This window comes from Fistularia commersonii, chromosome 10 (genome assembly GCF_037954325.1).
Source record: "Fistularia commersonii isolate RoL2024-O1a breed Wild chromosome 10, RoL_Fcom_v1.0, whole genome shotgun sequence".
In the NCBI taxonomy this organism is placed as follows: domain Eukaryota; kingdom Metazoa; phylum Chordata; class Actinopteri; order Syngnathiformes; family Fistulariidae; genus Fistularia; species Fistularia commersonii.
The window spans coordinates 6,762,758-6,790,079 of NC_141293.1; the positions used below are offsets into that span (position 1 = coordinate 6,762,758).

The 27,322-nt window shown below is 46.5% G+C and overlaps 1 protein-coding gene across 2 annotated transcripts in view; it reads left to right on the forward strand.

Moving 5' to 3' along the window:
- The first annotated feature begins 2,589 nt into the window (after positions 1-2,589).
- Positions 2,590-27,322, forward strand: part of LOC147230194 (cadherin-6-like) — a 40,851-nt gene continuing 16,118 nt past the window's right edge. Inside the window, exons 1-7 of one of the 2 annotated variants that reach the window (XM_086153440.1) lie at positions 2,654-2,707; positions 12,204-12,344; positions 14,913-15,034; positions 17,677-17,971; positions 24,684-24,978; positions 25,409-25,528; positions 26,484-26,657. In XM_086153440.1, coding sequence (XP_086009566.1) covers positions 17,765-17,971; positions 24,684-24,978; positions 25,409-25,528; positions 26,484-26,657 — 796 coding nt within the window. In that variant the 5' untranslated portion in view covers positions 2,654-2,707; positions 12,204-12,344; positions 14,913-15,034; positions 17,677-17,764. Of the gene's footprint in view, positions 2,708-12,203; positions 12,345-14,912; positions 15,035-17,676; positions 17,972-24,683; positions 24,979-25,408; positions 25,529-26,483; positions 26,658-27,322 lie in introns of both variants that reach the window. The other variant, XM_086153439.1, reaches the window with a different exon arrangement.

Sequence of the window (27,322 nt, forward strand, 5' to 3'; positions counted from 1 at the left end):
GGCATGTTGGTGAGAGCAATAGAGGGGATGAAGAAGCTATGGGCAGATTGGGTATGCAGGATGGGAACGCAGAGGGACATGTGGTGGTAGATTTTGCAAAAAGGATGAAATGGCTGTCATGAATACTTTTTTTCCAGAAAAGACATGAACATATGGTAACTTATAAGAGCGGAAGTTGGAGCCCGCAGGTAGACTACATCTGGTATAGATGAGGTAACCTGAAAGAGATCAGTGACTGCAAAGTAGTTGTAGGTGAGAGTGTAGCCAGACAGTATAGGATGGTGGTTTGTAGGATGACTGGTGACAAGGAGAATCAAGACGACAAAGGAAGAGCAGAGGACAAAGTGGTGGAAGCTGAAAAGGGAGGAGTGTTGTATGGTTTTTAGGGAGGAGTTGAGAAAGGCTCTAGATGGTCAGGGAGAGCTTCCGGATGATTGGACAACAACAGCTAGTGTTATCAGGGAGACAGGAAGAAGAGTGCTTTGTGTGTTATCAATACGGAAAGTAGACAAGGAAACTTGGTGGGGTGAGGAAGTGCAGGAGTTTATCCAGAGAAAGCGGTTAGCGAAGAAGAAGTGGGACACTGAGGGGACTGGAGAGAACAGACAGGAGCACAGGAAGATAAGGTAAGGTAAAGATAGAGGTATCAAAGGCAAAACAAAGGGCGTACGAGGACCTGTATGCTCGGCTGGACAGTAAGGAGGGAGAGAATGGTCTATACAGGTTGCCGAAACAGAGAGATAAAGATCGAAAGGAGAAGGTCAGAGAAGCCAGACTAAGATGGTTCAGTCATATACAGAGGAGGGATAGTGAATATTTTGGTTCGACGGATGCTGGAATTGGAGCTGCCAGGCAGGAGATCTCGAGGAAGACCGAAGAGAATATTTGAGGATGTAGTGAGAGAAGATATGAAGGTAGTTAGTGCGAGAGAGGAGGATTCAGACATTAGGGTTAGATGGAAATGGTTAATTCCCTGTGGCGACCCCTGAAGGGAAAAGACAAAAGGAGAAGAGGAAGAAGAAGTGTTAGCTTTCGGCTGTTACATTCATGTGAGCCGTGTGCTAGCATACTGCAGTAGTATGTTCATGTCTTCCTTTACTGTTAGCCAGTGTCTTAGCATACTGCTAAAGTGTGTTATTGTCTTCCATTGCTGTTAGCCATGTGTTAGCACACTGTTATTTTTTCCCAACCTCCTGATGGAATGTTCGTAGTGTAGCAAGTCGCAAATCTTGGGGTTTATGTTGATGTTTTTTTCGTGCGTGTGATTTTGGGGTTACTGGGAATTATGTGGGTGTGGTTTGGGGTGGAAGGAATTCTGTTTTTTATTTTACCTTGGATTGAGCGAGAACAGTTATTTGTATTGCAGGCTTGTGTGGCGTGGCTGTGGCCAACAGCAGCTATTGCTCATCAAACAGACGTTTTACTGTCACCCAGGCGTTTCCCTTACTGAAAGGTTACAGTATGTATGCCTCAAAATACTTTGTCATACTCATGGCACTGACATTTAGTACTACTGCAGTACTTTGTAAAGGCAGCTTCCCAAGGTTAGAATGATTGATTGGTTATTCATTTATTGAATTAGTGTTCCCAAGAACCATCTGCACTCTGCACACTGGCCAGATGGGTGTGGAGGGTTATTGAATTACTAATTAATATATATATTATATTTTTTCAACAAATGTGTTGTTTTTGTGATCAGCGCCGCTTTGGACAACTTCCGGTCCCTGCAGCTTTCAAAATAAAGCAAACTCTTTGTGTCACAGCTAACAGTGCACGTTAAGACATTAACACTTTATGGCAGTATGCTAACATACAATTAGCATACTGCCAGAACATGTTAATGTCTGTCGTTACTGTTGGCAGTGTGTTCACATACTGCCGTAGTGTGTTAATGTCTTCTGTTACTGTTAACTGTGGGCTAACATACTGCCGTAGTGTAAGGTCCTCCGTTAATGTGAGCCGTATGTTAGCATACTGCCGTCGTGTGTTAATCTCTCCATTATTGTTAGCCAAGTGTTAGCATGCTTCCATAGCCTGTTAACGTCTTCTGTTTCTGTTAGCCATGTGTTAACATACTGCCATTTCTGTAAGCTGTGTGTTAGCATACTGCTGTGGTGTGTTAATGTCCTCCATTAATTTTAGCCAAATGTTAAAATACTGCCGTACTGCGTTAACCTCCACTGTTAATGTTAGCCATATATTTGCATACTGCTGTAGTGTGTCAGCCTCCTCCATTAATGTTAGATTCATTATTCATTTATTGAATTTATTAAACTATCTGCACTTATGAGCTGGGCAGAATGGTGGGGAGGGTTGTTAAATTATTATATTACTATATTACTATATGTTTTATATTGTTAACAAACGTGTTTGTGATCAGTGCCGTTGTATTTCAAAATAAAACGCACTCTTTACGTCACTCCCCCCACCGACTTGGATGGCGGGGTGCGCGTGCGCGTGCGCGTCCCTTTAATCGCCAACCACGAAAGTAATAGCCAATCAGGGACCTGAACTCCTCAATTTGTTGATGCTGGGAGGGAGGGGGAGAGAGAGAGAGAGAGAGAGAGAGAGAGAGAGAGAGAGAGAGGAAGGAGGAAGAGGAGGAGGAGGAGGAGGAGGAGAGCGGGCTGCCAGGGAGCAGCAGTCCGTCTCAGTTGGATCCGTCGACGGTCGCTCCAGTTCCCGCTCCGTTGTCCTCCGGCTCCCGGTAAGCCCCGGTCCCTTCGCCCTATCCACCGCTTCCGCCGCACACACGCAAACATGCGAAACCTCCCGTGGGTTCCCCCGTAGGTTAAAGTGCAAGGCTGCGCTGCGGTGCTTTCCACGACAAAGTTTGTGTTTTTATTGTTTTAACGTTTTTGGACCGTCTCCTCCGGCCGGATGGATGCGGGGGTTCCGTGCACGCGGGACGTCCACGCATCCCGTGCGGGCACCACCTGCGCCCCTGGACGACGTGGAAATTGAACGCGGAGGAAAGTTGTTTGTTTGTTTAGTTTGTTGTTGTTTGTTGGTTCACGTGCACGCCGGTGCCCTAATGAGATTTTTGGATAAAATACTACAAACATGGCGACAGGAGGAAAGTTGCACCGATGCGCGGAGGAGGAGGAGGGGGGAGAGGAGGAGGATGCTCCACCTGGACCTCCGTCTGCTGGGGGTCCACCTCCTACCCCTATTCCAATTGAAGGCCTCAATTGGCATTGTCGCGCAACACGCGCGACCCGGGCGCAGGCGCATCATTATTATTAATAATGATGATTATTATTATTCGGGGGAAAATGAAGAAATGAACGTTAGTGTGATAACCTTGTGAGATTTTCTCGTTTGCTGTTCTTCGTAGCGCCAAACAGGAGCTAAATATAATACAGGCATCCCATAACACACGCACAGGTGTGTGTGTGTGTGTGTGTGTGTGTGTGTGTGTGTGTGTGTGTGTGTGTGTGTGTGTGTGTGTGTGTGTGTGCGTGTGTGTGTGCGCGCGCACACAGACATGCTTTCTGCCTCCATCCAGGGTTGTAAATTGATAAGCACATGTATTGATCAGCGTGGTATCTGGTCGAGGGTTTGGACCTTCTGAAACCAGGCCTGGGGAGTGGATCAGGTCCGGGTTCAAGTGTGTCCCCCCTGTGAAAGTTGGAGGTGAAGGTGTCACGGTTGGCGCCGACAGCGTTCTGATGGACACGGATGGGATTAAGACGGGATTAGCTGAGAAGTGATTGAGCCGCCCTTTTGTTTGGAGTGTCTCCTCTGTTTTCACATCTCCTGATGCACACTTACACCCCCCACTCTGAGTGATGACCCACACACACATACACGCACACACACTCGGCACCAGCCCCCCCCCTCCCCGATGATGGCCTGCTGTGACTCAGATCCAGGTGATGGCATCGGCCTTGCTGTTCTGCTGCCAGTTTTTACAGAAATCATGTTTTATTCATCTCTGTTTATTGTTAATTTTTTACCAAAAATTTCGATTTTTTTTTATTTTATTTTTCCTTTTTAGATTTAAATTTACACCTGGCTGATTTTCCTGAATTTAGTACCCCTGCTAGAAAATTATTATTATCATTTTAATACTTTTTATATTTACTACATACATATATATATATATATATATATATATATATATATATATATAAAGAGAGAGAGAGAGAGAGAGAGAAATAGAAAAATCAAGTATAACTGACTAAGTGACTAAGAGTGTTGATAGTTGTTGGCTATTGATTGAGAAACAACTCAAACTAATTTCTAAAAGTATTTAAAATATCTAATCTTAAAGCCCGATAATGAAGAAAACGTGAATATTTATTTTGACTCATCAAAATCAATCAAGTAACTTCCCTTATATTTAATTACATTTCTCTCCTTTTTTAATTTGATCTAATCGGTGACCTTATCAATCGATGTGATATTGAACCCTTTGTGTCGACGTCCAATCGAATCTGACAGGGAAAAAGCTCAGCAGACAAGAGAATTACTTTCCAAAATAAAAGTCAACAAACAAATGCAAACAACAATTTTCTTAAATAAAAGAAAAGAGATCGGTGAGAAAATGAAGTCCGTTTCCGTGACGACATCTCAGATCAATACGACAGCCACGCTTCCTGCCTGCAGGGCCGCGACATTCATAGCAGCGGGATGTGTATTTTCAAAATAAAAGCTTGATAATAAAAGGAATAAAAGGATTCTTGTTGAAACGCAAGTGAGTGCGTCGCAGCGCTACCTGTTGTCCGGTGGTGGATAAGAAGTCTTTTTAAATAGTATGGAAACAGACAGAGAAGGCGCCCCTAGTGGCCAATCTGTGTAACTGCAGGGTGTAAACATTTTCAACTGTAAAGATGGCGGCAGCGGCATGATGCACATGGACTGGAATCTGGGTGGCATGCACTGAAAAGTGATGTCATGTGACGAGATGACGGCTCACACACCTTTTAAGGACAGAAGGTCTGCATGCAAAGGAACCCTGGGGAGCCCCTGTGTGCTAATGAGCGCTAACAATAGCCTTGTGTGTGTGTGTGTGTGTGTGTGTGTGTGTGTGTGTGTATGTTTGTGTGCATGCACCAGGTGCGCCGTCAGGTCAGTGAAGGGATTAAGGGGTCGGTGAGTGTTTGATCAAGATACAGATACTCACCTTTGGAAAGTCATGATTAAAATAAGTTAAATTATAATTCTTATAATTTCGAGGGAATTTTCCAGATTTGTTTTTAATTTATTTCTAAGTTGGTTCCTTCCTTTACTCGTTGGAAATTCAACAGTTCGCTTTACTGTTGACTACTGTTGTTTACTTTAATTTCCAGCTAATTTAGAGCGCATTCACGAGTTTTCATTATTTTTTTATTTTTTTATTTATTTATCTGCTGAAATTTTCCTAATTTAAATATTGGATGTATTTTTATGTATTGAAGGTATTTCTTACTTTTTTTAAATCTTCTTTTTTTGGTGAAGTTATGCAAATTTTCAAGAAAAAATCCCTTTGTTTATTTCCATTTTTTTGTTTAATTTCATTTATTTGATGCTTGATGTTCCAGTAATTTGACTTGTCTCTCTTTCGGAAACATATAATTAAAATATAAATAAATAAATTCATTGAAATGAAAGTAATTTTAGATCCATTAGTCAATTTTTTTCCACTTTTCTTTTGGCGGGGTGAAAGCTGATTTCCTGTCTGTGTTTTTTCCCCTGACATGTTCCAGATTCATACCTTCTGACCTACATCCCGCCGGCGTGTGTGGGTGTATGTGTGTGTGAGTGTGTGTGTGTGTGTGCATCCCTCACCCTCCCCGTCCACCAAATTGGCGCGTTTGAACATCAGCAGCTCTTAGCACACCGCTGAAAGCGCTCACAACAAATGGCGCTCTGACAGGTGCTCCGCTTCCTCCGTCTGCCAGAAGAGAAAACTTCAGCCTCGCTGTCGGCACCATGACAGCCCATCCAATTACCGCCGCCACCACCGCATTGTGTTTGCAAATATACTGGATGGCTGTTCATCCGACCCGCCGGGTGGAAATCAGAGCAGACAGACTGCCGGTACGGGCGGGCTCAGGCTGCTAACGTGCTAATGTGCTAGTTAGCAACGCAGCTTGGATGAGAGAGAAGACAGCAAAGTTTCCTTTTTTTTATTTATTTATTTTTGTTTTGATTTTTTTATTTTTGTTTTGATTTTATCCACCTTTTTTAAAAGTTTGTTTCTGTAAGATGGGTTGCTGTTGGATGTCTCCATGTGGCCCTCTGATTGGTCCAGAGAAAGCCCCATCTCCTGGACGATAATGGCCAGGATTGACTCCGCCCCCAACCTGAGTGAACTATAAGTATAGAGAATGAATGGATGAATAATAAAAATAAGAAAGGGATGAGATGATGATTGAGTGACATGAAGGATGGGTTCAAAACAGGAAGTGGCTTTGTTGTCTTTGATGTCTTTCATGGGTTTGATTTGATTCCCTTTGTTTTTTTTTTTTTGTTTTTTTTTCTAAGCAAGTAACAAACATGTGGAGCCCCGGGAAAACGGCGTTGGTGTCTTTGTTTGCCCACACCTTGTTTTCTCGGGCCGGCAAAACACACACACAGTGCGTGTGTGTGCATGTATGTGTGTTCACACACACAAGTGGAGTGTTTGCAGTGTAAAGTGTCCACATCACCAGCCTTTGTCTGCTTTAATTGGAGGTGAGAGCGACAGCGGCATGAACACGATGATAGAATCACACACACACACACACACACACACGTGCGCCGCCCCCACTGTGACAGGCCTTTCTCAGGAAACCTGTATCAGGAGACAACATACGATCACAGCGACACATCGGAGAGAAGAAACCGTGAAGTTTCTAAGTGAAGTTTTTTTCTTTCTTTAAAAAGCAAAAAGACTCTCCAGGATTGAATCCAGGAAGTGATCCAGGAAGTGACTTTACAACGCCGTGGAAACACGCAAAGACTCAGTGATGGAAGCGGGTATAAGCTCAGAACCCAGTTTCAGATGCCACGTTCTGCTGAGATGCACTGAAGGGAACGGTGTGGAGCCGCAGCCAATCCCAGCTGTCACTGGGCTAGGAGTCTGGGCTTAACCTGGACCGTCGACTGTCAATCATCCAACCCCCTCCATCGCTTGTGGACTTGGACATGGCGATAACCCAGGCTGGAGAACCCAGAGAGAACCAACATGAACATCCCCCCAATCAAAGGGTCTGATGCAGTAATTTAAACTAAAAGAAATAAAAGGCCACCAGGAAATGTGAGGTCTGCTAAGGAGGTGAGCGGGTGAGGAGGGTCCTCCTCCTCCGAGAGGCTCTTTATGTCTTTACGCCACTGAGCGTCTCTGGGAAACATGTTTGCTCTGCGGCGTTTGAACGACCCGCTACATTCCAGGGGCGACAGCCACAATAGCCTGTGTATGTGTGTGTGTGTTTGTGTGTGTGAGCTGTTTCCTGGCGCTCTGTAAAAACTGCTCTCCTGATAAAATGTCGTTCAAACAACCTCGTAAACAGCGACTGGGGAAAAAAAGAAGAGAAAAGTAAAGAAAAGAAAAACTAAAGAAAAGAAAGAAGAAAAAAAACATGCCCCCCCTCCATTCAGCCCCGCACACACACACACACACACACACACACACACACACAAACACACAGATCTTCTTTGGTTGAAAACTGTTTGAAAATAGAGTGGAAGTGAAGCAGATGTAAGGATGAGTGTCCGTGTGTGTGTTTGTGTGTGTGTGTGTGTGTGTGTGTGTGTGTGTGTGTGGGGATGGGAGTCTCAGATAATGGGGGTCAAAGACTCAAGGCCTCCATTATCTCTGCCAGGAGGTGAAGCCAGCAAATTACCCACACACTCATACACACATAAACACACAGCAGCACACACAAGTATGCACATAAGCTATACACACACACACTCACACATACTATCCTTTCCAAAGAAGTTTCTTTTTGGTAGTTTTTATCTCTGCTTATCCCATCACACATACTGGGATCTCGTGAATGTCCAGTTCACCAACATCTCACATCCATTCAGACCCTTCAGGGTCTTCAGTGAAGCTAAAGATGGAGAACATGGGGAGAACTCAGACAGGAGAACATAGGGAGAACATCCTGACATCACTCAGGAAGAACCCTTTGACTATTGCATGTCATCCAGAGAACTGAAGATGGAGGAATAATGAGTGTAGATGGATGGATGGATGGATGGATGGATGGATGGATGGATGGATGGATGGATGGATGGATGGATGGATGGATGGATGGATGGATGGATGGATGGATGGATGGATGGATGGATGGATGGATGGATGGATGGATGGATGGATGGATGGATGGATGGATGGATGGATGGATGATATTGATATTGTTTCTGAATATCTATACTTTCCTGCAGTATCAGTGTGTGTGGTATCTGTTATCCCCTCCTCACCAGACAGGAATGCTTCCTGCCATGTCTGTTTCACATCTGTGCCGTCGAGTGGTTACTCCTGGGGTGGGGGTGTTCATGGCATATCGCCACTGCAACGACCAGCCATACTCCTCACAGACTTCCAAACTTCCAGCTTCTTTTCAGGAGCTTGAAGCGTGAAAGAAAATCAAAGGGGATGGCGCCACCATCATGTCTGCGCCTGGACGCCGCTGGTTGCCGTGGTGATGGGCTCGGGGAGGGGGGTCTGCTTTGAGGTCATCCAGTGTTTAAGGAAATCAATGAACTTGTTGATGGGGTTGCTCTCAGCGGGGCGGCATGTGTGTGTGTGTGTGTGTGAGTGTGTGTGTGTGTGCGCGTGCATGGAGCCGCTAGAGCGGTGCAGACGGCTCACTTCAAAGAGAACCTTATTAGAATGGGAATTCATGCTGCTTAGCCTTTAACTCCCCAGAATAAGGAACCCACACCCTCCTCCACCCTTTGGGTGGGGTTGGGGTCTCTGTGTGTGTGTGTGTGTGTGCGTGTGCGTGTACCAACCATCCATACAATGACCTATATGTGTGGTTTCCAATGAAAAGGCGGTTAAGACCTTTCCTGCATGTGATCAGGATCTAGACATGTGATCTGAAGCGCCCCACACTACTTCCACCTCCATCTCCTCCACCCTGCTCCACCACTTCCACCCTTCAGCTCCACTCCTCCCCTTCGGCGTATTACACTGGACCCATTTGCAGGCTTTTAGCGGCGTGAGACGTCGACAAATCACACAACAAGGCGCGGACATGGCGGGTCGTGTAATCCCTGCCCCCCTGCGCTTGACCCCGTCACACACACACACACACACACACACACACACACACACACACACACACACAGGCCTGGTGACCCGCTCAGAACAATTATACCAACCCCACCCGCGGCCTAATCCCCTTCCTCTTTACCCGCAACCTGGGTGACTTCAATCTCGACAAAGGGAGATGATGGATGTGTGTGTGTGTGTGTGTGTGTGTGTGTGTGTGTGTGTGTGTGTGTGTGTGTGTGTGTGTGTGTGTGTGTGTGTTTTCGCTGATGCAGTCTCGGAGCGTGAGCAGTGCAGTGATGGCCGTCGCGACGACAATTAGTGATGGACAGCGTTGTTTCTAGCAGATGGTACTTTAGGATTTAACCTGTTATGTAACTACTGCTGAGGAAGAGGAGGAAAAAGAGGAGGGGAAGACCGAGGGGGAGCAGGAAATGGAGGGAGGAAAAAAAGAGGAGCAGCATGAGGAAGAAGAGGAGGAGAAGGAGGAAGAAGAGTAGATGGAGGAGGAAGAGGAAGAAGAGGATGAGGAGAAAGAGGAGGAGAAGGAAGCAAAGAAGCAGGAGGAGGAAGAGGAGAAAACAGGAGGAGGAAGAAGAGGAGGAGGAAGAGGAGAATATGGAGGAGGAAGAGAAGGAAGAGGAGGAATAAGAAGAATTTGCATTGGTGGTAAAGCAGAGAAACGATAGGCTGTCAGTCATGATGTCATCAATAGTCAGTGGTTTCAATTGTTTGGGGGCGACATGAACTGTTCTCCATGTTTCCTCCATGTTCTCCTGTCTGGGTTCACCAGGTTATCTGTGTTCCTCCCATAGTTCCCGCAGTCACTGCTCCACTAAGCCTCTGAGTGGTCTGTAGATGTGGACAAGAGGGAGACTGAATGTATGATTGACGGCTGACCTGTCCAGGTCCAGCTTCGAAGCCCCGTGCCCTCGTGATAGGCTCCGCCTCCTACAGCCAGTTTTAAAGGTTAGCCTCATCCATCAGGAAGTGTCACCTGGGGCTCCTCTTCCTCCTCATCTCCCCTTCCATCCTCAACTCAGCCAAGAGGAGGATGAAGAGGAGGAGGTGGAGGTACACATGGAAGTGGAGGAGATGAAGGTGGGGGAGAAGAGGAGGACCTCCATCCATCCTCTGGATGCTCTTCATTGCTGCTCGTCTTTGGCCTGGTCGCAGATTCACACACATCTTTATCGCGGAGAAAAACTCACGGCCATCTCCAAGCCAGCAGGGGGGAGTTCAGGGTCACATTTGTGTGTGTGTGTGTGTGTGTGTGTGTGTGTGTGTGTGTGTGTGTGTGTGTGTGTGTGTTTGTGTGTGTGTGTGTGTGTGTGTGTGTGTTTTCAAGTGATTATCCTACAGTCAGGGCCTCATGTTGTTTTCATGGAAGCTTCGTTATTCTATCTCACAAACGTCATGAGTGACGCCTCACACACAAGCACGCACACACACTCACACATTCACAGACATGTCGCTCCAGGAGTTCTCGGCACTCCGCCACTTGTTAGAGCTTTGCTTTTTTTTCTCTCTGAAAGAGAAAGAGAAGAGAAGAGTGTGTTCTTGTTGTAATTAGTGTGTGTGTGTCATGGGCAGCCGGTCTGAAACAGTGGAAGAGGTGGGGTCGCCGTCCCCTGGCTCGTCTCCCGGTTGCCATAGATAACAATCAGTCGCTTGTATCCTCATGAAACAAAACACTCCCCCAGGAGGTGGAGGTGGAATGAACGGTGGATGGAGGTAGATGAAGATGGGTGGAGATGGATGAGGGTAGATGAGGTGGATGAGGGTGGAGGTGGAGGAAGATGGATGGAGTTGGATGAGGGTTGATGAGATGGATGAAGTTTGATGGAGGTGGACGCAGGCAATGGTTAGACGATGATGACTCTCCTGTCTCCACCTGCTGTTACCTTCAACCCTGTGTCTGAAGGTGGCTGATTGACAGCTGACGCTGTGATTGACAGCTGACTGGGACGGGTTAAGCCCCGCCCCCACCCAGGCTCAGACCCTGTGTGACGAGAAGGAGGCGACAGGACCGCCTTCCTCCTTTACCGATCTGGACTTCCTGCAGGGTGCGCCGCTCCTGTTGTGATGCAGCATGCCCTTTGGCCGCCATTTTGGAGGTCGTGGAGTTCACACGCTTGGATAAATGTCAACGGTGAAGGGCGCAGCAGCGTTTGACCTTGCTGCAGGATCTGGATCAGCAGAGGCCGGAGGTCGGTGTGGGCGGTGCTCAGGGAGCAAAGAGCGGCGTGGCCTCACTACGCTGAGCAGAAAGTTCCATTCCCAACTTTGTGTCACCCACGTGAGCACCGTTCACGTTTCGTTGGACACAAGCATGGCCAGTGGGAATGTGTGCCCCCTTGTGGGGGCGGGTGGCGTCCAGGCCTACAGCGGTGGACGAGGAAAGTGTGTGTGTGTGTGTGTGTGTGTCTGGGCGTGTTAGTCGCACCCAGTCCGTCCAAATAGTTTATTTATCTTTTCCTTTTGGAGCCCTGATGCACTGTGGTGTGTGTGTGTGTGTGTGTGTGTGTGTGGGGGGGGGGGGGGGGGGGGGGGGGGTGCGTGCGTGCGTGTGTGTGTTCGAGTGCTTTGGCTTCAAATCGTTCCAAATAGTAATATTTCCTATTCCTTTTCCTTTGTGAGTCCAAATGCACAGAATCTGGTGTGTGTGTGTGTGTGTGTGTTTGTGTGTGTGTGTGTGTGTGTGTGTGTGTGTGTGTGTGTGTATGTGTATTCCCTTTCACTCTATCTGAACTTGGTCAATGTTTCTATTTCATTTCCTTTTTTTGAGTCCGGATGCACAAACTAGGGTCTCTGTGTGTGTGTGTGTGTGTGTGTGTGTGTGTGTGTGTGTGTGTGTGTGTGAGCAGGAAGTTGTTCGAGCGTGTGTGTGTGTGTGCATTTCTGTGTGTGTGTGCATTTCTGTGTGTGTGTGTTTGTGTGTGGGTGGGTGTGTGTGTGTGTCTCATAATTAAGCTCATCTAACCGGGTTATGATGTTTTCCTGTGCATAGCCAGGAAGGAGGACCAACCGTCCGGGTCTGAATACCATATGAGATGATTGACAGCGGAGTGGATCCGGGGGACATGCACGTGGGCGCCGAGCACACGGCGTGCACGAGAGCATGAAAGGGAATGATTCATGGCATCACCAGGTGGGTGGGGCAGGGGGGAAGAAGTTGCAGTCAGGTGTCCAAAGTCAAGGTGCGACTTCACTTCTCATATGGTTTATTCATAATGAGGCTTCACACTCCTAAGGACTGGTGACTGGACTCTGTGACGGGTATGTGTGTGTTCGTGCGTGTGTGTGTGCCTGTGTGTATGTGTGTGTGTGTGTGTGTGTGTGTGTGTGTGTGTGTGTGTGTGTGTGTGTGTGTGTGAAGTCTGGTCAGGAGCTGGATGTTGTCGGCTGCCTTCAGATGGTCTGGCTACTCTGATGGAAGTGGATGGCTGAGTTTATGCTCTTATCTCTCTCTCACCTTCACACACACACACCCTCACACACGCACACACACACACACACACACACACACACACACACACACAAGCACGGATGCTGCTCGGTGGCTGACATTCTCCTTTTTCACCTCTAATTGGTCCACTGGGAGTTGTCAGAGGTCTCGCCGGCTGTCTGCAAGGTGGCAACACATGCACACACACATGAGCACACACACATGCGTGCACACGTGCACCCCGTGATTGCCACCCGAAGGTCACGAACATTTACCACCTTTTGTTAAGACAAAACACGGAAGGAGCCTCCGGACGGATCCAAACACTCAGACACCTGTGATTAGACGGAAAAGGCCACCCGGCGGCAGCGGACCAGCAGTCGTCCGCCATCGCCATGTCAGCGCCCTCCAACAACTCGCTGCCACACATCAAAAGATGGCCGCTTCTCCGTTGGCAAGGCAACGGGCACAGCACGCACCCCATCTTTCATCGGCGGCCCGGTCATTAGCACATTAGCGGCATCAATGCATTACGGACAGGCTTCGTTAGAACCCCCACGAGCAGGAAGAGGTGGAAAATGAGGGAGAGGTGGATGAAGAGGAAAGGAGGGATGAAGAGGAAGAGGCAGACCTTGGATGTGAAGCCAGGAAACAAAGATAAATAAGAATCGATAATGTCATTAGCGGGGGACGTTAAAAGGACAGCAGCCAGCAGCCTGAGGAGCTAATGGAACCCCCCAGCCCAGCCCACATCACACATGCAGACACACATGCAGACACACACACACACACACACACACACACACACACACACATGTTGAGGAAATCAATAAAACATACCCAACGTAGTTGCGTTCTAAACATGCTATGCTAAATGCATTAAAAATAATCATCTAGCATTTAGCTCGTAGAGCAACAGTTGGTGTTTAGATCTTAATGAAGGATCTCCTGTAGATTCTGCACCTCAAGAGTATTTAGGTCAAATGAAGACGTGACCATTTTTAATACTTAGCAGCATTGACCAGGCTCTCTCCATGTTCTCCTCCCTGGTTCTCCAGGTTGTCCATCTACCTTCCACTTTCCAAAAACAGTCAGCAGGGTCACTGAAGACTCTGGATGGTCCGTAGGTGTGGATCAAAAGATGAATAGTTAAAGGTCTCTGTATGATTGACAGCTGACCCTGTGATTGACACCTGACGTTTACATCTGTGACATCCGAGCCCATTTAAACCATCATAAAAGAACTTTCCAGAAAAAGGAGATTTTTTTTTTGAATTAGTGCTTCCTGTGTGTTTGCGCTCTTCCTGCTTGTTTTGCTCTCCTCCCGTAATCCGTCCACCCTTCCGTCCGTCGCCCCGCTGTGTTTAATGCGGCGGCTGCGTTTGCGGAGCTAAGCCCCACCCGGAGCAGATGGTGGCGGCAATCATCTGCTGATGGGTTTAAACAACGATCAGGCCCTCCATTGATACCCCCCTCTGATAATCACGCAATTAGCTGGTCAGGGTGATCAAGTATCAACCTGATCAGTAGGATTGGCGATATATGGACCCCCAAACCTCAGAGACCTTTGTTATATGTTTATTATTGTTTTTTCATTTTCAGAATAAAAGATGGATTTAATGAAACTGTATTAAGAACTGTATGGATGAATTCATTTATTTAAAATATAAATCAGTAGGTTCACCACAATAAAAATCATAAAATAATTATAAAAATCATGATTATAATTTCAATGATAATTATAATAATGTCAATAATAACAATACAATTTGATGATCATGATAATGATAATAATAATTATTATAATGAATATCATAATAATACTCATACTTCCAATAATGATAAAACTAATATAGCATATTGCCATGCAGGACAATACCTGGGAAATTTATTTATAATAACATTAAGTACAATGATTAAGATGAAAATTTATAGAAGGAATTCACCCAAAAAAATCCATAAGAATTATTATTCTTATTATGATAATCTTCACTCAGGTTTAGGTCAAACTTTTTAATGGAAAATCTGTTTTCTGGAAACAAGGAATTCAAGATCGATCAAGGTTGATATTGAAGTGATCAGTCATCAATATTGAGTAGTTGTGAAACACAACTCAATGTCACATGATCACATGACAAGGTTTTTCCAAATTTACCTTTTATTACCTGTAAATTTATACAAGTTAGCTGTATTTAATTGAAATCAATCCATTGATCGATGGCGCCCTGCTCTGTGAAAACAAACTATCTGACTGTTTGTTTCTCCCTGCAGAATCTGTCAAATACCTGGAGACATTTTATCGTCGCTGGTTGGAGACGCCGCTGACCGGGGAGGAAGGTGGTGGTGGAGAACCCTAGAACCCAGAACCAAACACCAAGAAACAAGAAGTTCAGGTCAGTGAGGCTGAGGTGTTTCCTGAATGTGTGAGGCGTGTTCAAGGCCAACCAGAAAAAAATCGGCATTTGTAGTGTTTGAGAGCGGGAACCTGTCTGTTTCTGTTTGTGCAAGTGTGTGTGTGTGTGTGTGTGTGTGTATTGTGGGGGGACAGAGGGGTCTAATTCTTGGTTGGGTTGGTGGTCGTTGTCAAGGAGATGAAATTCTGGTTAATCGCGTTTTAGGTCAAAAAACATCACGTCTGTCGGGCAAAACGTTGCCGGCTGCAGCAGGTCCGGAACATATTTGCTGACAGCCGCGGGGCAGGTGGACCCCCCCCGACCCCCAAATCCCCACTTCTGCCGAAATAGGTTGGAACGCTGTGTAGCGGCGAGCCTTGATTGAAACCCAGAGCGGCGTCCTGCCAGAATCAATCAGCCTCCCACCTCCTTCACCTGCTGCAATTAAGACCTTTCATAACACGGCGAGGGTGGGGCAGGAACTGGACTGAATCATAACTCGTGACGGCGGTGACGGCAGCGGACCCAACATTGCAAGCACTAAATGTCAGTGAGTGTTGCCACTGCCGCCCTAGTGGTGGCAAGCGGAACTTCATTTTTTTTTAAATCAGCTATTCAATCACAGGTCCGGACCTTAACAAACGCTCTAATTAGCGGCTTCTTGAATGACTTTGTCTGATTAGCGAAAGCACAGGACCAAATGACTAATATGTGTGCGCGTGTGTGTGTGTGTGTGTGTGTGTGTGTGCTTGCACGCATGCCTCTGTCTGTGTGTGCGTGTGTGGGAAGATAAAAGCACATCTTCCCCGTCGGCGTGGTAACTGCTGTGTCAGCATCCCTCCTGGATCCTTCCGGATTTATCGATTCCGGGCACGGAAAAGACAAACTTTGGGAGTTTTTTTTTTCTAAAGATATCAATCAGAGGAGGAGGAAGTTCTTCATCGCTCCTCATCCCTCCATCCTGCTCCTCCGGCGAGGCGGCAGCTGCTTCCCGCCGCCATGCATGACACCTCCGAGCACAGCGCCGTTATTTTACATGCTTGTTCTTCTTCATCCTCGCTGTCCCTCTTCTTCTCCTCTTCTTCTCTTCTTCTTCTCGTCGCTGTGGAGGTTAAAGAACAGCGGTGGAGCAGAAGCTCCAGGAGCTGGTGATTCACGGCAGGGCTGTGAACCGCCAATACTGCCGCCGCCAGGTGTTTACATATCACCTTTTTTTATAAGAATCAATAAACGCTGCAGGTGCTGGAGTTCTGCTCACACACACACGCCGCTGGAAATAGTTCACCAAGCTTGTCAAACCAGGACATCATTAAATCCTCTTGGAGAGTGTTATTCATCCGTCCGTCATCTGGAGCCAATCACAGCTGACCCCGGGCCAGGGGGCGGGGCTTAACCTGTATGGCTTGGCTGTCAATCAAATGGAGACCTTCAACTTTTCCCCCTTTCATTCCCATCTCTGGATAATTTAGAGCCTTCAGTGGACCTGACTGTGGAATGTGGGAGGAAAACAGAGAACCTGGAGAACCCAGACAGGAGAACATGGAGAGAACTCAGGCAGGGGAATATGGAGAATCAAGACAGTAGAGCATGCAGAACCCAAGCAGTTGAACATGGTGACAATACAGGCTGAAGATCCTAAAGAGAAACCAGGTAGGAGAACCCAGAGAACCCATGCAGGAGAACCTTGAGAGAACCCAGGCAGGATAACATGAAGATATCCCAGAGAAGACAACCTGAAGAGATTCCAGACAGGAGAACAGAGAACCCATGTTTTAGAACATGGCAACAATACAGATTGGAGAACCTGAAGAGAACCCAGACAGGAGAACATGGAGAGCCCCATGGTCCAGGAGAACACCCCTGTGGTGAGTTTGAATCCCCCTCTCAGTGAGGAGGTCTCCTGGCTCCTCCAGCGGGACCATCTGGAGGCCGTGATATCATGTCGCCGTATATCGCCCCCTGGAAGATGGTCCGGGTACTACACCCTGATGAACAGCACCGGGACCTCTGTCGCCATGGAAATGCTCAGAGCCTGCTAACAGGGGCGGTTAGCGCTATGTTGTGTTCTGTTGTTTAGCCAAAGGTGGAGGCACTGATGTGTGCGTGTGTGTGTGTGTGTGTGTGTGTGTGTGTGTGTGTGTGTGTTTTTGCGTGTGTGTGTGTCTTTAATGTCCCTCTTTTGAAGTATGTATGTGTTTTTAATATGTCTTTGAAGCTTTGCTGTGGCTCAAGCTTTGATAAAATTGGACATCACAGCAGGGGGGCGGAGCCGGGGGCGGGGTATAAAAACCCGGGGGCATCAGGGGGTGGCAGCATTTGACTGGCAAAGAGGACAACGCCACACACACACACTCCAACAAATACACACACCGATACACACAAGGGACACACAGACACACACTGGAGGCTCCATCGGTGGACCAAGACGCTCAGGTGATCTTCTACATCAATCCATGCTAATCTTCCTCTCCAGGTCAGGAAGAGAAAGTCGGACCAATGAGGGAGTCAGTTCTGAGCGCGCTCAGTGTGCGACATGATGGTTCTCGTGTTCATCAGCCATGGACTAGAGGGCCTTACCTTGATGGCACCTGCAGATGTTTGGTCTCTGGTCCTTCTGACCTCCGTTCTCTCTCCTCCCGCAGCTCAGTCGTTTTCCCGCTGGATCCCCGGAGGACTATGAACCAGAGGACCTCCTCCCTCCCCACGCTGAGAAGATAAGAAGAGAAGAAGATGAGGGCTGTTCTGCTGAGCGCCGCCTGGCTCTTCTTCGTTGCGCCTCATCTCGACGCCGCGTCGTTGGGAGGCCGGCGGGCGGCGGCAGCCGTGGCGAGCAGCGGCGGTGGTAGGCTGCTGAGGAGAGTCAGGAGAGGCTGGATGTGGAATCAGTTTTTCCTGCAGGAGGAGTACACCGGCAGTGACTACCAGTACATCGGAAAGGTAAGACTCTTATCCCTGATGCTCATACTGACAAGACACTGGTCATTGGCCTCAATGGAAAACAGTGTAACCTCGCTTTACTCACTGATCTCCCCTTACTTAGCTCACTTAACATTAAGTTAGCTCAGATTTGGGCATTTTACAGCTCCCGGGCCACATCCGGCCTCCTTTTTTATCTGGCCCACCAAACAATTTTCTTTAAAATTTTATTAAGTAATTTCAATCAGTATTGAATTTAGAAAGTCCTTATATTTTCCTTTTGTTTAATTTTTTAAGAATGATTACATACAAAATAATGGCTGCCCATTTATGTGATTAAGAATGATTTTAAAGTTGAAATAAAATGCGAAACTGCAATTTTCATTTTGTTCAATTTACTTTACTTTTACTTTCATAAGAAATGTTGCCCGCCAGCCTAAATAATTGCCCACCCCTAACTTAGTTTATCTTGAATCAACTTATCTTGGATGACTTTAGCTTGTCTTACTTTGCCTTAATGCGACTAAATACATCTTAACTTTTTTTAACCTATAGCTTTAGCTTATAGCTTTAGCTTATCTTACCTTAGTGCATCTCAATGCAACCTAACTTTATTAACTTAGCTTAACTTATCTAACCTCACCTTAATGCAACTAAATGCAACTTAACTTTATTAGCTTAGGTTAACTTATCTTACCTAACCTTACCTTAATACAACTAAATGCAACTTAACTTTATGAACTTAGCTTATCTTTAGTCACCCAATGTTTTTTTTACCTCAATGCAACTTACTAAGATATCTTATCCTTCTTTCGTTAGCTTACCAACACAGCTTAACTTTACTAACTCCTCTTACCTTAATTTAACTTGACTTTTCTTAACATAATGTAGCTAAATCTTATAGTATCCCAACCTAAGATCAGGTAACCTTACTTAATTTAACTCGACTTTACCAACCAATGAAGTTAACTTCTCTAATCTTCATATTCTCTGAACTTGACTTGAACAAAACTTAACTATATTTATTTTGATTCAAACTTAAACTTTCTTATCTCTAACTTAACTTAACTTAACCCTTTTTCGTTAGCTTTGATTTAATAACTTCACCCCGACCTCTGACCCCTTGCTACGGTGCTCGGAAAGCGTTGAGCTTCCTCTCAGCACATACACTTACATACGTACACACACACACACACACACACACACACACACACACACACACACACACTGACATATGTATATTTCTGGGCGCTGATGCTCCTCAGAACTGAACCCCCTCCTTCTCATGGGTTCTCTGGCCCTGAGTTCGGGCCGAGGCCGACGTCTCCTGCTGCTGGTTTGCTTCCAAACACTCGCTTTCTCTGTACTTTTATCCGTGTGTGTGTGTGTGTGTGTGTGTGTGTGTGTGCGCCTGTGTGCGTGTGTGCGCGAGAGACAAAACTTTGTGATCCTTTAACACCCGGCAGAATATTCAGCTCCATGAATATTTGAGCAGACGCGAAGGAGGAGGTTGGACTTGTTGTCAGGCGGACAGGCCGCTAAACTCCTCACAAAAAGAGCTGCACATTTTATTTTTATTAGCATCCAAAAGTAAAAGGTGCTGGTTGAATGTCACTTTTGTTGGGATGAAGTTGATAAAACTAGAACTTTGATTTGTCCGGAAATGAGTGGATGAATCATGGGGCTGGGGTTCATATTGTTTGATTTTCATTTCATCCACTATTTTATATAGTTATATAGACATCTGTCATCAACCTGTGATACAAACAATGCACTCATTCATGTCACATGTTGACATATAGCCATTCACCTTCTCATTCAAACAGAGACATACAACCATTCACTCTTGTCATCCACACCTCCTCTCACAAAGCCCCGTCTGTCTCTGGTTCGTGAGAGGAAACCAAAGAACTGTCGGATATTTTTGCACCAATTTGTTGAATTAAAAAAAAAAAGTGTGAAACGTGACGAGGAGCTTCTGGCCGCCGGACCTAACGGCAGCGGCAGCAGGGTGGCGTGCAGCAGCAGCACGGCGCCGTCTGATCCCCCGCCAGACGCCCGGAGCCGTCACGGCGCTCCGTGTGAAGCCCCGCTGACTGACAGCAGGGGGGGGACAAACGCGGCTCGGCAGTGGCCGAGGTGGTTACGGAGAACGTTCGCTCGCTCGCCACAGGGGGTGCAGGGGAGGAGGCGGGGTCAGATACAAAACCTTCGACAGATTATTGGCTCTGTACATACGGCAACAAGATATTCGGCTTGATAGTTTACACATTCAAATACACAGTGCAGAGTTCTGCAGGCAGTATTTTACGATCAGAGTAGCTAGCAGCTAGCAGCTAGCTATCAGTAGCTATTAGCTCTTTCTGTGGTTGTTTTTACTCCCAGGTGAGGTACTTCCTGTTCCGCTTTCTGGACAGAGCATGCCCAGTAGAACCCCGTAGTATGGTATTAGCCGCACTAGCACCAGCAGGCAGCGCTGTGTGGATATTTTGCATCCCTGTGAATTTTAACCTGCGGAAAGAAGTCGGCCATTTTCCCGGCGCAGGTGTGGCGTTTCTACATTGCCATGGTAACGTGTCCGTCCCCCAACTCCGTCACCGTGGACAGCGCCATAGTGTAGAGGGATGGAGGCGAGCAACGCACGAATGTCAGTCACACAGGCGACATTGGCGACACATTGCACGTTGCCATGATTACACACAATACCACGATGCCCATGTTTTATGTAATCAGTGTGTTCAATACAGGGTCCTCTGTCAGAATGTTATATGCACACTCTACATTGCGCATGTATGTTTAAGGTTATTTGTATATAAGTTGTATGGAGGTTATATGTATATAGATCGTAGATTGGTTGTATATAGGTTTTATATATACATATGATATACAGACTGAATGTAAGTTATATCCATAGGTTGTATGTAGGTTTTATATAGTGCTTGTATATAGATAATGTTTAGGTTGTATTTAGGTTACATACATAGATTGTATATGGTTCTATTTAGGTTGTCTATAGGTGATATATATTGTGAATAGGTTAATATATGTATATAGATTGTATGGAGGTTGTATATATAGGTTGTATATCAATAATGTAAAGGTTGTATGTAGGTTATATATAAATTTTATACGGTTGTGTAGATATGTTTTATATAGATTGTATGTAGGTTATATGTATTGAATATATATTGATAATATATATGTTGATCACAGACAATATATGGATTGCATTTAGGTTGTATGTAGGTTATATACAGAGATTGTATAGGGTTGTATATATATATATATAGGTGTTATTTGGATTATATATATATATATGCGTGGTATATAGATTGCATATTGGTTGTAAAGGTTACGCTTTGGTGGGTTCAGGTGTGCAGCTCCCTCTGGTGGTTCTTGTGTTACAACAGTAATGGGATGTGTGAGGATGGTAGGTTAGATGGAGGCAGGTGATTGGCTGTATGACCCCGGATGATGAAGCTGTTAATCAACGTTATTTTGATTATGTGTTTATTCAGCAGTTCACACATTTGTTGCTATTACTGGAAAAGCAACAACAACAATAACAATACTAATAGTAATAGTAATTATTGTAATTAAGAGCTCATCTCTGGTATCAATCATGGCAGAAAACGGCAATGAAGAAGGAGAGACGGTGGGTCCTTCTCCTCTTCCTCCGGATCCTTTGGATTGATTGATTGTCAGATTAACTCCACCAATCAATCATGGCAGATTCAGCCAATCAATCATGGTGGAAAATGGCACGAAGGCAGGGACAGCGAGTCCTCCCCTCTCATCCTCCTTCTCTTCATTCTTTTCATCCTCCCCTCCTCCTTCTCCTCCTCTCTTTCTCCTCCTTCTGTTCTGTCTCCTCTTCCTCTCTCTCTCCTCCTCCTTCTCCTCCTCCTCTTCCTCCTCCTCCTCCATGTGAGGTGGAAGCATTGAAGAGTTGACTGACAGATCAAATCAGACTTGAACATGGGCTGCGGAGGAAGGATCAAAGGGAGCAGCAAGGAAGAGGAGGAAAGTGGAGGTGAAGGGATGGAGGAGGAGCGGTGGAGTTAGAGGTGTAGGTGGAGGAGAGGATGTGGAGAAGAAAGAGTGACTGTAGGTCTGAGGAGGCGAGCAGGAGGAAGGAGAGGGTGTCCTGAGTCAGACTGGAGGAGGAAGATGAGAGGGCAGGATGTGAAGGAGGATGTTCTACTGAGGAACCCTATCAACTCAACAGGAAGTAGAACAGACGGGTGGCTGCCCAGCTGGCGGGGAGGTACCGTCGCCTTCGAAATCGGCCAATAGGACGCAGACGATCTTTCACATCAGCCTCTTCAGGCTGTTTCACCATTTGAAGATGTGAGCTGTCCATGACTCCCCTGCCTGGATTCTCCTGATGCTTCCTTGCATCATTATGTTCCCCACATCTGGGGTTCTCTCCACGATCGCCATGTGTGTCCTCTATGTTCTCCCCTCGCTGGCCTGGATTCTCCGACCCACATGGAAGTTCTGACACCGAGTAGAACCTTGTTCTCCAGCTAATCACAGGCTAATGTCACTGTCCTCCCAGTCCTTCCTACGAGCTTCTAATGCTAACACCAGCACTCGCAGCTGATGTGTCAAGTTGAGATATGGGTGTTTGTGTTTCCCCCCTCCTCTCCACCAATGTAAGGCGGCACTGAGACCTTCTCATCATTTGTGTCCTCAGAGGCGCTCCTCCACCCGAGTCTGCTCTGCATGGACTTAAAGGTCCCCTGTGATCCTTAGCCTATCCTGGTCTTGGGGGGTCCAGGTCCGAGGGTCTGGAGCATCTGGTCCTCAGAGGGGTCATGTGATTCAGAGTTGGCTCCTCTTCAGAGGTGGTGTTTTGTAAGAAAAAATATATAAATATATATATATAAATCTATCCCCCTCCCCCCCGTTAACACTCATTAGAAGCTAGCTCGGGTTGAGTCCCGGCGGGTAGGAAGTGGAATGTGCTGCTCAGTGGAAGTGGAGAACGGCTGACGTTCTGCCTTGGTGGGGAACAGGAACGGGACTTGCCGTCGCCACAGGCTTAGCAGATTCAAACCCTCAAAGCAGCAACAACGACCTGCTTCTTAGGGAGCTGTAGCTCCAGCAGCACCTGCAACACCTCTCATGACCTGGGGAATAGGCAGGGATGTTGAGGTGATGTCAGCTGAGTGTTGGGATGGGAACATCTGCAGTGTTGTTATGGTAACAGCCAGGTGTTGTGATGATAACACCCTTAGCATTGTTATAAAAACATCCAGGTGTTGTGGTAACATCCAGGTGCTGTTATGATAATAGTCAAGATGTTTTGATGATGACAGTCAGGTGATGAGATGGTAACATCTGGGATGTTTTGATGGAAACAGCTGTGGTGTTGTCATGGTAACAGCAAGATGTTGTGATGGTAACATCCAGGTGTTTGTATGGTAACATCCAGGTGTTCTGACGGTAACAGCTGGGATGTTGCGATCAAAACTACTGCGGCGTTGTTATGGTAACAGCCTGGATGTTGTGATGTAATGGCTGACGCATTGTTATAGTAACAGCCATGCGCCATGACCCTCATCATCAGTGTAACTGTTTGAGAAGCTCCGCTCCTCCCACTGAACGCCCATCTCCAACCCGCCAAGGCGGACGGACCCTTCTGTAACAGACAGGATGTTGGGCGTGGTTAGAAAGGGCACCGCAAGCACATTGGCTACCCATCTGCCATGTTGTCGCAGAGAGGGACCAGGAGGGTCCAGGGTCTTCAGGAGGAACCAGGAGACTAGTATTGTAGTATATAGTATATAGTACAAGTATTTGAAAGTTCTGGTGAGTACTGCAAATCGGTAGTACTGGATACTCATTGATGTAGTTTCTGCACACAGCAGGACAACTGGACTGTGGGATGGCTTTCATGAACACACACACACGCGCACACACACACACACACACACACACACACACACACACACACACACGGACACCATCAAAGGCTTCACCTTAACACCTGGCCTGCGGGGCGAGAGCGAGGATGAAGGGATGAACGGCACAAAAAAAGGAGAGAAAAGGAGTGAGCCACCTCAGATGGAGAGATACAAAGGAGAGAGGTGGGAGGAAGAAGATCCCAGAGATGCGCCTCCTCCAGGCTCCGCTGCTCCTCTTCTTCACAGCATCTTTCTTCTTCCTTCTTCAGAAGCTCCTTGTTTATCACATCTCCGTCTTTTGTCTGTGCCTTCGCTCGCTTTCTGCCCGGGTGTTATATAAACCTGTCACCATCTTCCTCCTCCTCCTCTCCTCTGGCTCTGCCGCCATGACCTCGCCGAGCTGTGTTCGCCAGTTTCGGGCAAACAGATGGAAAAGCAGCGTTCATTTTTCCGCCTCCCCTTTTGATTCTGCCAGATGGTTTGGACCTTGTTATGTCCTAGTTCACTATGGACACAGGTCAGGCTCTGTATTCACTTTGACCCCCCGCCCCACCCACATACGCACACCAACAGCTGGTCAACTTCTGCAGTAGTGAGTGCTGCATTTTCATGACTCTCCAGGTTCTTCAGTCCAAAAGCTCAGATCCTTGCAGCCTCCGTAGGTGCAAACGGTCGGATGATTAACAGTTTACAGGGTTAAGCCCTGCCTCCCGACCCGGGTGTACACTGTGATTGACTGAGGCCCTGGGTGCAGGAGAAGCGAGTGAACGGATGAATGCTGCATTTTGGAAGGACTGACGCGGTCTTCTGTCACCCCGCAGCTTCAGTCGGACCTCGACCACGGCAATGGCCTGGTGAAGTACGTGCTGTCGGGTGAGGGTGCCGGCACCATCTTCGTCCTGGACGAGAGCAACGGCGACCTTCATGCCACGCGGCGCCTGGACCGCGAGGAGAAGGCCTTCTATATCCTGAAGGCCACCGTGGTGGACAAGCGCACAGGCCAGAAGCTGGAGCCCGAGACTGAGTTCACCGTCAAACTCCACGACATCAACGACAACGAGCCCACCTTTAGCAAGGAGCTGTATGTGGCCAGCGTGCCCGAACGCTCTGACATCGGTGAGGAGGCAACACCTGCTGTACATCTCCATCTCCACCCCCACCTCAATCTCCACCACCATCTCCTCCGCCCCTTCCACCTTTATCTCAACTTCCATATCCACCTCCATCTCCAACTCCAACCCCATTTCTGCCTCCATCTTAACCTCCACCCCCACCTCCATCTCCACCATACTCCCACCATCATCCCAAACTCTACCTCCACCTCTACCTTCATCTCAACCCTTACCTTTACCCTCTCCACCTCCACCTCCTCCATCTCCACCACCATCTCCTGGTCACTCCACTGACCCCTACTTCTCCACCTCCACCCCCGCCTCCATCGTCACCTCTATCTCAATTTCATCTCAATTACCATCCCCACCTCCACCATGCTCCCACCTCCACCTCCTTCCCCATCTCCTCCTCCTAACCCTGACCATCTCTCCAGGTACCTCTGTGATCCAGGTGACGGCCACGGATGCGGATGACAGCATGTATGGAAGCAGCGCCAAGTTGGTCTACAGCATAAGCCAGGGTCACCCCTACTTCTCTGTGGACCCCAACACAGGTGAGCCTCAGCCCCCCCCGAGGTGGTGGAGCTCCAGGTCATGTCCCTTACAAAAAAAGACTTCTCCAAAACTCTAGACTTTTTTTCATGACTTATTCATCTGCTGATTGATTGATTTATCATCAGATAAAATATTATAATTGACAAATTAAGTCATAGTTTTATCAAAATCACCAGAAATTTGGACGATAAATAAACTGCGAAGGAATCACATCACAACAATAATAATAATAAAAATACATAAATAGACTATCAATAAATGTATAATTATTTTCTGAAAGTGAATTTTTAATTTTATGAACATTATTTGATGAATAAATGAACTGAATATTCACATTTTGAGAAAGTTTTGACAAAGAAAGATTGGTAAAAGAATATTAAATAGTTTTTAAGTTGTGAAGAAAATTTGAAGTAATTTGAGGGAAAATAATGCATAAGAATGACCAAAAATGACTAGAATATCTGAAGGAAAAATATACATCCATAAATATTTCAGATATTTCAAAAGTAAAAAGTAAAAAAAAAAAAAAAAAAAAAAAACATTTTCAATGCTAATAATTAGCATTTTAAGTGGTTTGAAAACAGTCACAAAACGTATTTGGACAAAAAAAGGATAAAAATAATATATAAAATATTTAACAATATTGCCAGTTTAAGAAATAAAAAAATGTTCAAATTAGAAGAAAAAAACAGAACATTTGCAAGGTTATCTTGATAAATGTAGATGTAAACTTATAAATTTAAATGAAATTAAAAAAGAAAATGTTGCAAAAACAGGAGGTTGTTACCACCGACACTCCTTGTGGCAGCTAAATTGTTTATTTTTTGCTACCTGTTGCCATGGCAGCAGGGTGCGGGCGGCACATTCGACGCCTCCCCGAAAAGCATTATGATGTGATAAACCCGGGAGGTTGCTGGAGGAGGAGGACCTGAGTGTGTCTCCTTGTGCTTCCAGGCGTGATTCGGACAGCCCTGGGCCCCGGGGACATGGATCGCGAACAGCGCGAGCACTACCAGGTGGTGATCGAGGCCAAGGACATGGCGGGGCAGCGCGGCGGCCTGACGGGAACCACAGTGGTCAACATCAGCCTCACCGACGTCAATGACAACCCACCGCGCTTCAGCCAGAGTAAGACGCAACACACACGTGAAGGTCACGGTTAGCCCCGCCCACTCACCCAGGGTATCCTGTGTGGAGACTCCCATGTTCTTGTGTCTGCGTGACGTTCCTCAGGGTTCTCCGGTTTCCACACACAGTCCAAACACATTCAGGAGGTTCATGAAGACACATTGTCCAGATGTGTGGATGAGACGGTTAATCGGATGACATTTGAATGAGTCAATGAGCTATGATATATGCATGAGAGGGTGAATGTACGTCGATATGACATGTGAGAGAGAGAATGAATGGCCGTATGTCTCTGTATAGCATTTGAATTAGAGGGTGAATGCTATGATTTGTGAATGAGTGAATGAATGGTTGTATGTCCATACAAGTGTATGTATGGCTCTATGGTTATATGTCTCTACATGATGTTTGAGTGAGAGGGTGAATGGTTGTAGTTCTATATGACATAAGAATGAGAGGGTGAATCCAATGATATGTGAATGAGTGGTTGTGTCTAAAAGAGGAATGATTGTATGCCTGTATATGATGTGTGTATTTACCTACGATATATGGATGAAAGGATGAATGCTATGATATGTGAATGAATGGCTGCATAAGGTCTGTGAATGGTTGTGGCCCTCAGATGGATCCAGGATGAACCCAGTCACAACTGGAATAGGCCCCGT